At 40.4% G+C, this 15,626-nt stretch overlaps 2 protein-coding genes across 3 annotated transcripts; both read left to right on the forward strand.

Moving 5' to 3' along the window:
• The first annotated feature begins 5,240 nt into the window (after positions 1 to 5,240).
• Positions 5,241 to 8,958, forward strand: ucp3 (uncoupling protein 3). 2 transcript variants are annotated; one of them, XM_053646070.1, is made up of 8 exons: positions 5,241 to 5,560; positions 5,724 to 5,842; positions 6,040 to 6,243; positions 6,383 to 6,590; positions 7,032 to 7,229; positions 7,344 to 7,445; positions 7,541 to 7,721; positions 8,230 to 8,958. In XM_053646070.1, exons 3-8 carry the CDS (start codon positions 6,118 to 6,120, stop codon positions 8,342 to 8,344), a joined length of 930 nt encoding a protein of 309 aa, XP_053502045.1. In that variant the 5' UTR covers positions 5,241 to 5,560; positions 5,724 to 5,842; positions 6,040 to 6,117; the 3' UTR covers positions 8,345 to 8,958. The 2 variants fall into 2 exon arrangements, with proteins under 2 accessions (XP_053502045.1, XP_053502044.1); XM_053646069.1 differs by having other exon boundaries at positions 5,241 to 5,842.
• A 3,394-nt stretch (positions 8,959 to 12,352) lies between these two features.
• LOC128620185 (mitochondrial uncoupling protein 2) lies at positions 12,353 to 15,493 on the forward strand. The gene is made up of 8 exons (XM_053644919.1): positions 12,353 to 12,472; positions 12,596 to 12,746; positions 13,574 to 13,802; positions 14,229 to 14,445; positions 14,569 to 14,766; positions 14,853 to 14,954; positions 15,035 to 15,215; positions 15,311 to 15,493. Exons 3-8 carry the CDS (start codon positions 13,677 to 13,679, stop codon positions 15,423 to 15,425), a joined length of 939 nt encoding a protein of 312 aa, XP_053500894.1. The 5' UTR covers positions 12,353 to 12,472; positions 12,596 to 12,746; positions 13,574 to 13,676; the 3' UTR covers positions 15,426 to 15,493.
• The last annotated feature ends 133 nt before the right edge of the window (positions 15,494 to 15,626 follow it).

Below are 15,626 nucleotides of genomic sequence, written 5' to 3' on the forward strand. Positions count from 1 at the left end.
ATGTCACATCGCGGGAAATCAGATTAGTGTTTGAACTGGAAATGTGTTTTTTTTTTAATCTTTTTTTTTTTTTTTTTTTGCTTAAAGGAAACGTCCACCCTGCAACACATGGAATATCTGAATGAAATATTTGTGATGTGTTTAATGATTCTGGTGTTGATTTATTGATTGGTGCTGTATTTTGTTGTTATTCCTGTCACAAGTTAGCAGCTCTGTGACGTGCTGATGTCACAGGGTGACCTTATTATTGCTAGCTTAGCTCAAGTTACATTTAATAGTAGAAACATTTTTTCAAAATAAATGATAATGACCAGGATTTGCTCTTAGCTCCTAAAAACATCTTTTCACATTTTTTTCGCTCACCGTTTTCCACTGATGGAAGTAGTTTAGACATTGGATTAAGAGTTCCAGTTATATGACACGACACGGTTGCACTGATTTACACTGACTCCACTCATCTGGTTCGTGATCTGTGACATGACGCACTGCGATATTTGCATGAATGTTTGAGCTTTGTAAAGTGATTTGTTTGAGCAGAGTGGACAGATGAAGAGGTGAGAGAGTGGGACAGACTAGAGCACTAAAGCGCCGCTGCACCGCCGCCACATCACCGCAGCATGTTTTAGGTAGAGATGACGCGAGGGCTAAATCCCACTGCGCCGTTGTCGTCAGGTAGTCCAACAGCATTGTGGGTAAATAAACCAGAAGTTTATGATAAAAATAGATCATGCCACTGAAGAACACATAATCATAAAGATCAGTATGCATATAGTAGTTCAGTCGTATATTTCCTTTAAATCGTTGACTTTTTTTCCTGAGCACATACATGTATTAGCCTGTATCTTTAAAAATTATTATGAAATATCATGTTTCCAGATATTTATGGTGCATATATATATATATATATATAAGAAGTGCAAACGTGTATGAGACTAGTTCTGACGTCATAAGGGGGGGGCAGCCAGCTGTCAGGATTCAATAACATGAAAAGGCCTTTTTTTTGGTCCAAAAAACTTGAAATAGATAGATAGATAGAATAATTTCAGCTATGCAATTTTTAATTATTTATAAAAATAATTAATATTTAACAGTTGTGACAAATGTGTCCTCACATATCCAGCAGGGGGCAGTGTACATTAGGCTAATAACAACATGCAGGATGATAACCTGTATTTGAGACTGTGTCAAGTCCTTAATGAGGCAAGCAGAAATAAGGAGTCGATTCAAAACGGCCTGAACTCTGTGGGAACTCTGTGGAAAGAGTGCCTTGTCTTATGATGTTATGTAAAGTAGCCAGTCTGTACCCTGTGATTTGATATCATGCTAATGGATCTGTGGTGTGATGATTCAGACACAGTACTTCCAAGTCTTTTCAAGGAGCTATTAGCTCATAGAATAATTAAAAGGGTGGAAATGCATTCTAACACCAAATGTGTGGTTTTTGTGAGAAAATGTGCCATTTCTTTCTTTCTTTCTTTCTTTCTTTCTGTCTGTCTTTTTATCTGTGAAGCATTCTTAACATTGCTAGATAAATCCCCTTGCTAACTTGTAACTTTGGCTAATCAAGTTAGCTACCAGCTCCTTAGTTGGCTATTAGTAATGTTAATTAAATTTTAAGTTGTTGTATTGTGTCATTTTACTCTTTAATAACATACTACAAGCATGACACAGTTCATTATTAACTCCTCAATCATGTAATTCAGAAATCAACTGCTTCAGACAACACCCCCTGAAATGATGCGTTTCCTCTCGGCCTTCACACCTCTTTGCCCTGCCTTCAGTGTTTACCCCTCAGTCAAAGACTAAATTGGGTGACTACCAGGAACGTGCTGAAAGTGGATGTACCATACCCATATCAAATCACAGATGTCTCCAGGCCTCAGTGAAATGTTCTTTCTGCTTTCTCCTCCATTTGCTTTGGGAGCTCAGTAAGAAAAACAGGTATAACAACAATCCACACAGAACTAAATGTCTCTGAAAAATCATGTACTGTAGCTGCCATTGCTATATATTCTAAGCAGTCTGTTAGCTGCTCATGCTAAAATAAACCTGACCTGGAATGCAGGTTTAAGGTGCACATTCAGTTCTCCTCAAAGGAATGCTGCCTAGGTACTTACTTCTTAAGACATTTGTTCTCGTCGACTGTTTATCGATACTTGCATGTCTTATAACTGCCTATTTGTCTTGTGTATTCTGCAAAGAATTTTTTTGAATAATTGGAAAAAATTTTATATGGTAATTCGTTCCAGTCATAAATGAGCCATGGTTGTGTGAAGGTCAGTATAATGCTGCACATGAAATACTTTGGTGGTCATCACTTCGTCTGAGATTAGAACCACCGAAGGAAAACTGCACTTTTGGCTCGGTGCACAAGAGCAGGATACAGTTTCATGCCCAAAGTTCAGATGTGAGCTTCAGGAGATCCATATATATATATATATAAGATTTGTACCAACACAACCTTCATTTAGATGGTTTACAAGAAAGGAATGAACAAAGGTTTATTGAGAAATATAATTTTTTTAAAATAGGTAAACAGACAAATATTAACCGCATCTTATATATGTATTGTTTGTAAATGAGACGGAGTAAACATTTCTGCATAACTTGATACGATTCTAATGTTTTACAATATAAATTTTGTAGCGAGTCTACCAGACCACACAAGGATTGGGGATTAACAAAGTGGGTGTAGCATAAAACAAAAAGGGTCCCCCCCCCCTTTATTTTTCAAAGAACCCTACCACTATGCTTAGAACCCCAGAGCTAAAAAAAAAAAAAAAATACCAGCATTGTCAACATGGTGTGTAAATTCTGGCTTTGACAGTTCCTTATACACAGCTACATCACTAATGTGCGCAGAACTGTTTGTTGTATTTATTCCCGCACACTCAGTTATTATTTAATTTGTTCTTGCGCACAACATTTTCAAGGTAGATCGTGCCAGATTTTATCTGGAGATGGTCACTCATGGTGTTCACAATGGTGTTCTGCAAGGTTCAATTGTTGGTCAACTTTTATTCTCTCTATATAATAAATCACTGAGCACTGTGATTGGTTAATGCATCTCATGTCTCATTCTTATGTCTTTCTACCAGCTTTTGTGCCTTGCTAAGCTTCTCGATTGTGTTCTCAAGTACTTTTTTTTTAACCCGAGTTACTTTTTGTCGAACGAATCTTTGGTTGTACTGGCTGTACAAGTTTCATAGTGAGTTTTAATAATAAGAACAATGAAGCAAGTTCACCACTGGCACATTTATCTAAGGGAATTGTCACAAAAACAAAAACATGACCTGAGTAGCAAAAAGCAAAAAAATAAAAAATCTGGGTCATGTTAAACGGTCTGAGATTTTGGAGAATGGTCCTGTTTCAGGGTCAATACATGTGACACCACTTGTGAATGGAAACTCTCCACAGAGGCTGAAATACGACCAGTCACGGCACTATACTCCTTTTAGTAAACTCTCTGGATTCACATGGATGGAAATTAGGACGAACGAATTCTGCTTAAAATCATCCAAATATCTAGTAATTAGTACATTAGCTGAGCTGCATGAAAACTCATCGTATGTAAGACATCAGTTCACAAACAAACGCTACTACTATTATAGCTCTAATACCCTTTAGATCTATTTTTGCATGCAATCTTTGAGCTCATTTCACAAGACAAGACACAAACCTTCACACAGACCTTTCACCTATATACGTATTCACAGGGATATTAGTACTCTTTATTTATTTGATCTTCTAAGAGCGGCAGTGCCAGCTGTTATCTGAGGCAGGCAGTGAGAAACTGGTCTGCGTCACACAGACATACCTGGATCGTGTTTCAGTGTGACAGTGAAGGGAGGGGACCAGTGGATCAAGAAAATGAGGTTGTTTACCTCGTCGGTGATCGGAAAGGTCACGAAATGTACTGAGGAAACCGGTTTGAACTCGAAGCAACAACCTCGTGATCCGTTCATGGAACTTACTGGGGACTGATGTGCTGTTACATTGTTTCACGCTGTTACGTTGCTTCAGAAGGAATACATTTTCGATGGCGTTTTGATGAGGTTTCAGTTTTAGGTCAATTACATGATTTGAGAATGTATGAAGAACTGTGTTATGAGTTGTAATCCATCACAACAAATTACTCAGACAGTTACTCAGAAGTAATTAATTACATACCAATGATTTTTGTACATACATGTGTTCACAGTGCATTAACCGTGAGGTAAATATACCTCAGAAACCCCAAATTAAATCAAAAATGTTTTTGTGCTAATTTTTCGGTGAATATTTTTAAATTAATTATACAGGGAAGGGTTAAGGCAGGACACTGAATAGTTCTTTGAGGGTGTGCTGGGTTTTGTTTTTTTTTTCTTTTCTGTACATAGTTTCACCTACAGTAGCAGGAATTTCATGGAAATCACCATCTCTTCCTTGAAGTAAACACAACTAGTTCCTGATACGAGGACAAAACCATTCCACGTGTCAGCAGGGCATCGGGGTGAAGTCTTTCCCAGTCGGTGAGTCATGTAGCACTCATGAACCAGATCCATCCAGACTGCAGATGCCGCAGATGCACCCCCAGTGATACGCCTTCTATGGATTGGCTGACATGAACTGCATTTCTAAGACTGGGGTGTTCCTCAAGATTATATGCAAATAAGATTTTGTGCTTGCACTAAGCTGTGCGAGGCAGTGCTGACACATAGATCCAGACACATAATACAGAGTGTATGCATGGTATAAACCGGTTTTGTCGACCTGACCGAAGAGGCAGACTAAATTCCTTTATAAAACATGCAATTGTTTCTCATATGTAGGCTTTTTTGTACAAGGGCTCTCAGTGGAACATATGCAAAATACCTTATCATCATTATGTTTATCATCATCCTTGGCTCTCATTTCCATACATATGAAAACCAGCTGAAGAGAAAGGTTTGGTTGCTATTTACTCAAACATATCAAGCCCACTCCTTGCTCGGATGCCAAAATGTGAATTACGCAATTAGTGTATGTTAGGTGGCTTGCTCCCTGATGTGTTTTCATAAACAGTGAAATAGCGATGAAGGTCTCGAACACCGTAAATGTTGATCAAAATCTATTATTTGGCTGAAGTACATATATAGAATCTGAGTAATTATTGTAACCAGCGTTTGAATGGAAATATCGTGATATATATATATACCGGTTCAGCAATCATTTATTGGACGTGAACAATGAACAAATCCCATCTCATTTAAGAACTACATCAAATATCATATGGAAATAATCCAAAGAACAGAAAATCACATTGATATCGAGTCTAAATGTCAGGGTTGACTAATTTGTTTCATGCATGCAGAGCTAGTAAACATGTCTGGTGTTGAGAACTTATATATAACAGGTTACACCTGTCACCTGACTGTATGCCTATAATCTGCCAGAGTTGTCTGACAGCTCACAAGAAGAGTCTGAGCTCAGAGGGTGAGGACCGCTCTTTGGAATACTACTCTATACAGGATACAGCTTCTTTATTTATTTATTTATTTCCCTCCAGATAATTTTACAACTGAAAGATTTTTAATACAAGGTAACGCACTGAGGCATGGCTTGTTATCTTAAATTAATATTTTGGATCCTTTTTTTTTTCTTTCTTTCTTAAGTGACTTATTTATAGGACTCGACTGTATTAAACACCGACTCATGCTGGGTTTCAGAAGTTTAGTTTTAATTTGTCCGTGTGTTGCTTGCAGTGGAATGCTACTTTGGAATATTATTTCATCCATTTTTATGGCCAAAGTTTGTCAAACTCGAAGGCAGCTGCAACAACAAGGACAACAACAGCAAAGAATCCCCGTCGAAAAAACCTGAGGTATATCAGTTCAAATCTTTTTCTTTACCTGTCTGATGAGGTTACACGAATAGAGACGTTTCTGACTGTCTATTCGTCAATGATAATAAACAACACACGGAACAACATTTGTCTATTCACTATTGATAATGTCATCGTGCACTTCTTATGCCACAAGCATTGACCACCTTTCCGCTTGCTCTTTCAACACCTATCAGGTATCTGGAGAAGTCATTCCCGAAAAATCCATTGAACAAAACAAGCGTGACTGGTCCACTCAGTGAAAAAAGAACAACATGGTTGGAATCAAGCCAACAGATGTAGCTCCCACAGCCACTATCAAGTTCTTCGGTGCTGGAACAGCAGGCTGCATTGCTGACTTGGTGACCTTTCCCCTGGACACAGCCAAAGTCAGGCTCCAGGTAAGAACTGGTTTAATTTCTCACGATTGATTCACGACTAAATGAATTTCCGAAACAAAGAAAACGATGATTAATACACGACACCCTCATCGTTCTTGTTATGGTTTAACGTCTCATCGTGTTTTCATGCTATTTCCAGATCCAGGGCGAGTCTAAACTTGCTGAAGGAGCAGCAGGGGTGAAATATCGGGGTGTGTTTGGTACCATCACCACCATGGTGCGCACGGAGGGGCCGCGGAGTCTCTACAACGGGCTTGTGGCTGGACTGCAGCGCCAGATGAGCTTCGCTTCGGTCCGCATCGGCCTGTATGACTCTATGAAGCAGTTCTACACTCGAGGATCTGAAAGTGAGTGCTGTGTTATACACATATGGCTATAGTGTTTTGCAAAAGTATTCACACCCCCCACCCCTACAAGCTGGAAGTACAATTGACTTAACTGGGAATATATGTCAGAAAAATATCCCATAACAGAGAACATTTAAACAATGGTGATTAATATAGTTTGCAAAATTATTGACCAAAAATGATTTGTCAGTGCATAAGTATACACCCCCTTCTATAGTGCGAAACTGGTCAATTAGTTCTGGTGCAACCGGCCATCATAAGTCACACAATTTCTTAAATGGAGTCCATTTGTGTGCAAGCAAACTGCCATGTGATCTCAGTATAAATACACCTGTTCCTGTTCCAAGGAACCTTGAGATATGTTTCTTACACTACAAACCATGGGAAAAAAAGGACATTTTCAGACTTGTCTTCACAACATTCTCTATATGCTTTCCCCAGATGCAGGCATTGTGAGTCGGTTACTAGCGGGCTGCACTACCGGGGCCATGGCTGTGGCGTTTGCGCAGCCCACAGATGTCGTAAAAGTACGCTTCCAGGCCCAAACGCGTCTAGCTGATGGAGAAAAGCGTTACAAAGGCACCATGGACGCCTACAAGACCATCGCTCGTGACGAAGGCATCAAAGGCCTGTGGAAAGGTAAGGCTTCATGAACTTTCACCTACTGCCTACAATTGCAGAGTGTGGTATCATATCAATATCATATCACAGCGATGTGATTGTGAAAGGTAATTGTGTTCTAATTTGTTTCAGGTTGCATACCGAATATCACAAGAAACGCTATTGTGAACTGTGCTGAGCTGGTAACCTATGACATCATCAAAGAGCTTATATTAAAATACAATCTCATGACAGGTGAATAACCTCGAGACACATCATACAGATGTTTGAATTGCTTAAGACAGGAGTCCCTAAGTTTTGGCATATGCTGATTTGTCGTCCACCCGCAGATAACTTGCCATGCCACTTCACGGCTGCGCTCGGAGCTGGTTTCTGCACCACCATCGTAGCCTCTCCGGTGGACGTGGTGAAGACCCGCTTCATGAACTCCACTGCAAGCCAGTACAACAGTGCCATTAACTGTGCCCTCACTATGCTGACCAAGGAAGGACCGACTGCCTTTTACAAAGGGTGAGCAAAACCTTTTAAACCCGTGTGTGTTGAGCTCATATAGTGCAAGACATTACAGGTAGAAATGACCATTTTGGTCAAAATTTGGTCAACAACAACAAAAAAAAAACTCTCCCAGAATTTCACAGTGGTCTCAGAGTGTTAAATTAATTTGCTTTAGAAACTTTATATCATATTAAATCACATGTATTTTCTTCAGCATTTTTCTGTATTCAGAACATGAAATTCTCCATTCTACATCTCATTCTTAGCCCTAATTTGAAGCTTATTACAGAGGATTTGATCGAAATCTTGATCATTGTTGGATTTATTTGAGTTTTTTTTTTTTTTTTTTTTTAAGACTTTTATACAGACTAATTATGTTTTGATCAGTTCATGGTATTATTTAGATTAAGCAATAATTAAATGATTTTTGAACAAACAGTCCTGAAAAAGTCTGGAGAATGGAATGAACATTCTTAAAGTATACTGCTTGATTAATGATATTTGCTTCATCGTCTCCACCCAGGTTCATGCCCTCGTTCCTTCGCCTGGGATCCTGGAACATTGTGATGTTTGTCTCCTATGAACAAATAAAGAGAGCCATGACGAGAGTGCAGCAATCCTGGGAGGCACCGTTTTAAACGGTTCGTTTCGAGACGACAAAACAAAGACAGATATAAAAGACAGACTAATCTCCATCACGTCCTGTGAATTCTATCACTATGAGCTAGACAATGTTTCCTGTATGATGGTGGGAGAAGACCACTTCCAGTATGGTTTTATCTTGGAAGTGAACTGAGATGTAAAAGGCCAGAGGTCGTGATGACTGATCTTGGAAAAACGGTTGCTTTTTGTTGTAGGACCTCGCACTCTATACGAAAGTGCATGAGATGATCCTGTGGACGAGGTCAAATACAGTTTGGCACTATCAACACTTTCCAAGCAAGACAGCACATTTTCCTTATAGAGCTTGCATACTGTATCTTTTTGTCTTCTTTATAGAACTTGCACATCTTTTTTTTTGTCTTGTTTGAATATTTGTCTGCCTAGATTTTCAGGAAAATGAAGTTTACTGAGATGTTTACAGATATTTTTATTTGTATTTTTTACAAACGCTACACACTTTGGGTCCATAGATAGTGGATTGTATGTAACTAGATGTATGTTACAGACAGATTTGCTCCACATATAACAATTGTCATGATATTTTTATACAATGTGCATTCCTGTTAATAAAATGGATCATGTAAATGTATTCGTTCAATCAGTCTGTTTAATTAAATCATTAGTATAGGGGGTTACGTAGTCGTATAAACGTATGAATGTGTGTGGTGTCCTGCAATGGATTGACCACCCCACTCATCCAGGCTGTAATCCCACCTCATACCCAGTGATCACGGGATAGGTTTCGGATCCACCGCAGTCCTGACTAGGATAAAGCGGTTCCTCACTTCCTGTATTATTATATATAAATATATAATATTATATTGTATTATATAACTGTACCACAAAAGGGATGACTATATCACCTTCTTGCAAATGAAATGAAGATTTTTTCTGTGGATTTAGGAAGTATATTTGGGGCAGTGGAGGCTTGGTGGTTAAGGCTCTGGGTTAGTGATCAGAAGGTTGGGGGGTTCAAGCCCCAGCACTGCCAAGTTGCCACTGTTGGGCCCTTGAGCAAGGCCCTTAACCCTCTCTGCTCCAGGGGGCGCTGTATCATGTCTGACCCTGCGCTCTGATCCCAGCTTCCTAACATTTCACTGTGCTTTAATGTATATGTGACCAATAAAGACTCATTATCATTATTTTTGTCCCAAAAGGGGGGCACGGTGGCTTAATGGTTCACATATTTGCCTCACACCAACAGGGTTGGTGGTTCAATTCCCACCTCTGCACCTTGTGTGTGGAGTTTGCATGTTCTCCCCGTGCTTCTGAGGTTTCCTCAGGGTACTCCAGGCCCCCCCGCCCCCATCCACAAAATTGTCTGTAGTGAGTGTGTGCAATTGTGCCCTGCGATGGGTTTGCACCCTGTCCAGGATGTGCCCCAAGTCCCCTGGGATAGGCTCCGGCCTCCCCGCCTCCCTGTGTAGGATAAGCGTTATGGAAAATGGATGGATGGATGGATGGATGGATTTGTCCAAGTATGGAATTCCTACAGTTAAAGTCCACCTACTGCTAAAAGGTCAATGTGCAAATATATGCAAGTTAATGGTAATCTGCCATATGGCAACAACGTGCAGTAAAGGGGTATTGTGGAAAATTAATTTAATTGCAATAAATAGTTACGGAAATGCATTTGCTGAAAAAAAATATATAACAGTGAGATAGGCAAGTTGTTTAAATTATTGTTGTTCTGTGTTCAGTATATTTGGCCTTAATCAGTGGATAGCAGGCGATGTGGTCATTAGCTGAAAGAAATGTGAAAATTACAGCTTTGCTCAGTTTTACTGATTTCTTCAGACTGTTATTAAAGTTTATGAAAGTGTTCAACTGTAGTGAAAGTGATTTGACTCACTATCAGGAACAAGACATTTTCTTCCCATAAATAGAGCTGATGTTTCTTGGTGACGTGTATGGTTTGTTTCTGTTTGGTTTTTTTTCCTTTAGTTTTCTCTTATTTAGTCACACCAATGTGCATCTGCTAGCTCAGTTTCTATTGTGTGAGAATAAAAACAAACTAACACTGACACGAGAATGTATAGGTAGCTACCATATCCTCTCACATCTGCTCATGTATCGCGAAAGTCGGTTACTCAAACCCAAATAGAAAGCTGTGTGTTTGCCATTTTTGTAACATTCCTATAGATATTTAATCCAATAATCCAAAATTGCTTCAGATTCAATCATACAAATGTCAGTATACAGCTAATAAATTAATGTAATGCATTATAAGAAGGTCATGGGGTTTCCCCTAGAGGAAATGACGGAGGGAAGTTGCAGAGGAGAAGTCAACGCTCGAGGGCGTTAGCGATATAGCGCGAGGAGCACTGTAAATTACACGTGAACACTTGGATCCTGGACGTGTAGATGTTTTGCAGCCTGAACACCGTCATGTTAATGCACAACACTGGCATGCTGAAGTTAAAGTAACACCTGGACACCACATGACACTAACAAACCCGCTAAACTAATCCCATGTGTGCTTCAGCCTCGTCTTCTCACCGTGATTCAGCAATATCAATATTCGTCTATATATTTGTAGTATATTCTGAGTAAAACTAAATTGAACTAAACACTTGTGCATGTACTGGCACAGCAGATGACATAACTTCAGATAAATGATCAAGTCATATTTGCAATCTTAGTGACCACAAAGACTTGCTGGTGACGGCACTTCCCCCTCTTCGTCACTTCTCTGGGGACACAATGTTCCTCTGTTCTCTGTCAAGCAGAAATAAGATGTCCCTGATCACAACGTTTGAACTTTATTGGAACTTTTTCCTCAGTTTCTGTTCTCATGATTTTGTTTTTGCTCCCTTACTGTGATATAACTTACCTTTTCTAACTACTTTACCGCACTGTGTTTGTATTTGAGAAGTTGACAATACCTTGCCGACATTCGGTACATAGTTCACAGTTTAAATCAACGCAACTTTAAACTCAACTACAATACGTTTTTTGTTCCCCCCCCCCCAATATGTAATAATGTATTTTATCTTGTTTTTTTTTCCACCTCTGTTCTCAATCTACACTATACAACCAAAGGCTTGTGAACACCAAATGTGGGCCTTCACCAAAGTGAAGCATTAAGATCTCCCTTCACTGGAACTAAGAGGACCAAACCCGTTCCAGCACGACAACGCGGCTGTGCACAAAGCAAGATCCATGAAGACATGATTTGCCGAGGTAGGAGAGGCATTATACAAAATATGGCCAAAAAGTACGTGGACACCTTACCATCATACTCATTTGTGCTTATTGAACACGCCATTCCGAAGTTGGTCGCTCCCTTTGCTGCTATAACCGCTTCCACTAGATTTCGGAACGTGGATACGGTTCAGACACAAGATCCTTAGTGAGGTCAGGCACTCTTGTAGAGCGAGGAAGTTTGGAGTTCAGTCGGTGTTCCAGTTCATCCCAAAAGGTGTTCAGTGGTTTAAAGTCAGGGCTCTGTGCAGGACACTCGAGTTCTTCCACTCCAATCTTGGCAAACCATGTCTTCATAGAGCTCGCTTTGTGCACAGGGGCATTGTCATGCTGGAACAGGCTCAGACCTCTTAATTCCAGTGAAGGGAAATTGTAATTCCACTGTGTACAAAGACATTCTAGACAATTGTGCAACTTTGTAGCAAATTTTAGGCCTACATACGGGTGTGATGGTCAGGTCCCCACATACTTTTGGCCATATAGAGTCAGGTTATGGAAGGCTACCTTGCTGACAAATTGAGTTTATGATGTTAGCTATTTTTTTGTTGTTGTTGTTTTGTTTTAATTATTATTAATGAGTAAGTAATGCAACTTTAAACCTAACAACGAAATGTTTATGAATCAATTCGACTGAAATGTTATTTATCATTTTTAATCATGTTTTTTTTAAAGCTAATTTTATATGAACATTGCTAGTTTTTAAAAGAAGTGTACCTATAGGAAGATGACGTCACGCGCGGGCGGGGGAGGGAGGGGGTGAGGTATAAAGCCATCTGCTTCCTTTGTTCTTTATTTACACGCTACTGTTTGTGGAAGTTGTAGCGCTGAGCTGTATCCGTGTGGCAGTTTGAGATTCGGTTTCTTTGTTACTCGTTACTTTATTTGGTGTCCTGTTCACGGTAAGTCTTATTACTGAGTGTTATATATGGTGGAGAACTTCTACATGTCATATTGAACCAACTGTACGTGAAGTTTTACCGACAGACCGTCGAGCTAACCGGCGTTTTGTTCGTTTGTTTCAGGAGTATGTTTTTGAAGTGTCCGTTTTCTGAGCTGTTTTCTATGGAAGAACGAGGCAACGAGATTATAGTTGAAAGTCATTTCAACCAGAGGGACGCTTTTAGAGAAGCTTGACTTTATCTGGCTTCATTGCCCGGGGCCTCTTGAGTGAAGGTAATACTTCTACTTTATTTATTTCTTTCTTTCTTTATTTTCCCCCCCTCAGCACTGACACAATTAACACCGCACACGTTACATGTAACCAGTATTTTCTTCTGCAGTGCTTTTTGATTCCTTTTCAGGGAAAAATGTCATTCTGGTGTTTTCAGTTCCTATTTTGTGGTTTAAACAGTAATCCACTGACAACACTTTTTTTTTGGCTTGATGATAAACAAATTAACAGGCAGAGGCTCAACTGAGGCCGGAAGAGCACTTGTGTAAACTTTAAGGGTGAGGGTGCTGATCAGAAACCTTTTTTTTTTTTTTGGGTGGTGGTGTTGTTTTTGTCACTGCACTTCCCCCCCCACCACGGTTTACATTCTCAAGGGACTGAATGTTCCTTTTAGTGTCTTCTGGCAGAGAAGAGACCTGTTATCTGGTTAGAATGTCTCCTGCTCCCACACGTTCTTCAACTGAACAGGCATGGTACCAACTTTTTTTTTTTTTTTTTTCTTTCCTTTTTGTGTATCTTGAGCTGTCCTAAAATGTAATCGAATTTTGAAGTTCTTTGGGGACTGGATGTTCCGCTAGTACGTCTGGCAGAGAAGAGACTAATTATCTCAGTAGGATTGCCACCACTCGCACATCTTAAAAATAAACTTGAAAGGGGGTTTAACTTTTACTGATGATTCATTACAAGCTTGACATTCAAGTAATAAAATAAACCTGAGTGCATGCCGACATCAGGGACCAATGTTGGTACCCTGAACTTGAAAAGATGTGCCCTTATCTCAATGTTTGGTTTTTTTTTTGTTTGTTTTTGTTGTTTTTTTCTCTCCCAGATCTGGGTGGAGTTCACCTATCTTGTTTTCACATCGTTGGTCTTCAAGATCCTTTTCCACCTACAAATTCCAACAAATAAATTTTTTTTAAAAAATTACAAAAATGGTTGGCTTTGGACCTGCAGATGTGCCCCCGACGGCCGCTGTGAAGTTTATCGGCGCTGGAACCGCAGCGTGCATTGCTGACCTGGTCACCTTTCCTCTGGACACGGCTAAAGTTAGGCTCCAGGTAAGGGTCTATAAAATGATGCTTTTCCCAGCAGCAAAAATGGAAGGTGTCGTATCGCATAAATGGAGTTTCCTTGAGGAACGTCGGTTAATCTTTCTTCTGTCCAAGCAGCAGGAGCAGCTTTTATGCCTGAATGTCTTTATTGATCTTTTGAAAACTTTGAAAGTCACACACTGACATTAGCCTTCTCCTATCTTTTTTTTTTTTTTTTTTTTTTTTTTTTTTTCTTCTTCTTCTTCTCGACTTCCAATGTTCTTCCTTGCACTGGTCATGTAAGCTGAACCAGGAGTTGATGCTTAAGCCCTAGGACCTGTGCAGATCCTGGATTGACGTCATGGACATCATGTGGCTGGAGACTGTCCCTTCTTCCAAGTGGCCCTTCCTAGTGTCTGTAAAGTGTTTCCATGCCCCTTTTGTTCTGTACAGATCCAAGGGGAGACTGTTGGTACAGCGAAAGCGGGTTCTGCCCAGGCGATGAAGTACCGTGGTGTGTTTGGCACCATCGCCACCATGGTGCGTACAGAGGGGCCACGTAGTCTCTACAACGGGCTGGTGGCTGGACTGCAGCGCCAGATGAGCTTCGCTTCTGTTCGCATCGGCCTGTATGACTCGGTTAAGCAGTTTTACACCAAAGGATCTGATCGTAAGTTCGTCAATAAATGCGATTGGGGCCGTTTTTGTTTTGCGAGTTCAAATATGCTGCACTTCTGGTGGTGCTTCCCAGCAATACATTGTACTCTATGTGAAACCTCCCCTTTTTCCCCAGATGTGGGGATTGGCAGTCGCCTGCTGGCAGGCTGCACCACTGGTGCAATGGCAGTTGCTCTGGCTCAGCCCACAGATGTTGTGAAGGTGCGTTTTCAGGCTCAGGTTAGCGCTGGTGCCGCTAACAAACGCTACCATGGCACTATGGATGCTTACCGAACCATTGCCAAGGAGGAGGGGTTTCGTGGACTGTGGAAGGGTAAGTCTTTGGAGATTATGACATTTATGGCACGTTGGCAGCTTATCAAGTCTGATACAAAAATGTTATTACCTTTTACATTTCAGGAACTGGACCAAACATTACCCGCAACGCTATTGTGAATTGTACTGAACTGGTGACTTATGACCTCATCAAAGATGCTCTGCTGCGAAATACACCGATGACTGGTATGCCGGTGCTGAGTAATACACATCTTGGAACTTTATTAATACTGTGCCAGAAAAATAACCATTATCACTTCTCACAGACAACCTTCCATGCCACTTCACATCTGCATTTGGTGCTGGTTTCTGCACCACCGTGATTGCTTCCCCAGTCGATGTTGTGAAAACAAGATATATGAACTCTGCCCCTGGCCAGTACAGCAGTGCCCTGAACTGTGCTCTGGCCATGCTGACCAAGGAGGGGCCTATGGCCTTCTATAAGGGGTAGGAGTTACATTAATGCCTTATTTTTCAATGGAATTGCATGTTTTTTTTTAAAAAGTATTAATTTTAATTAAATCTCTCGTCTTCATCTACAGATTTATGCCTTCATTCCTGAGGCTGGGCTCCTGGAATGTAGTGATGTTTGTCACCTATGAACAGCTGAAACGTGCTATGATGGTGGCTCGCCATAATTGGTCTATTCCTCATTAGGTCACTGGGGGTTCTGTGCTGATAATATACCCTTTTAAGTTTAACTATCTACCACTTCCCCCCCCCCCCCCCCCCCCCCCCCCCAAAAAAAAAGCCACTCGTTTCCTAGTTACATTAATTCAAGCGTATCTCTGGGACTAGAAAGCTGGTCTTGATTCTTTCCCTTGTACTGTTTTTATCTCTCTTAAACCATGCTAATAA

The sequence above is a fragment of the Ictalurus furcatus genome, chromosome 16, assembly GCF_023375685.1.
Source record: "Ictalurus furcatus strain D&B chromosome 16, Billie_1.0, whole genome shotgun sequence".
Classification (NCBI taxonomy): Eukaryota; Metazoa; Chordata; class Actinopteri; order Siluriformes; family Ictaluridae; genus Ictalurus; species Ictalurus furcatus.

Bases quoted from the DNA above. Each gene is read 5' to 3' on its own strand.
- ucp3 (XM_053646069.1), top strand. From the start codon at position 6,118: ATGGTTGGAATCAAGCCAACAGATGTAGCTCCCACAGCCACTATCAAG. The intron at 6,244-6,382 runs GTAAGAACTGGT...TGCTATTTCCAG, and splicing joins CAGCCAAAGTCAGGCTCCAG to ATCCAGGGCGAGTCTAAACT. The intron at 6,591-7,031 runs GTGAGTGCTGTG...TGCTTTCCCCAG, and splicing joins CTACACTCGAGGATCTGAAA to ATGCAGGCATTGTGAGTCGG.
- LOC128620185 (XM_053644919.1), top strand. From the start codon at position 13,677: ATGGTTGGCTTTGGACCTGCAGATGTGCCCCCGACGGCCGCTGTGAAG. The intron at 13,803-14,228 runs GTAAGGGTCTAT...TGTTCTGTACAG, and splicing joins CGGCTAAAGTTAGGCTCCAG to ATCCAAGGGGAGACTGTTGG. The intron at 15,216-15,310 runs GTAGGAGTTACA...CTTCATCTACAG, and splicing joins CCTATGGCCTTCTATAAGGG to ATTTATGCCTTCATTCCTGA.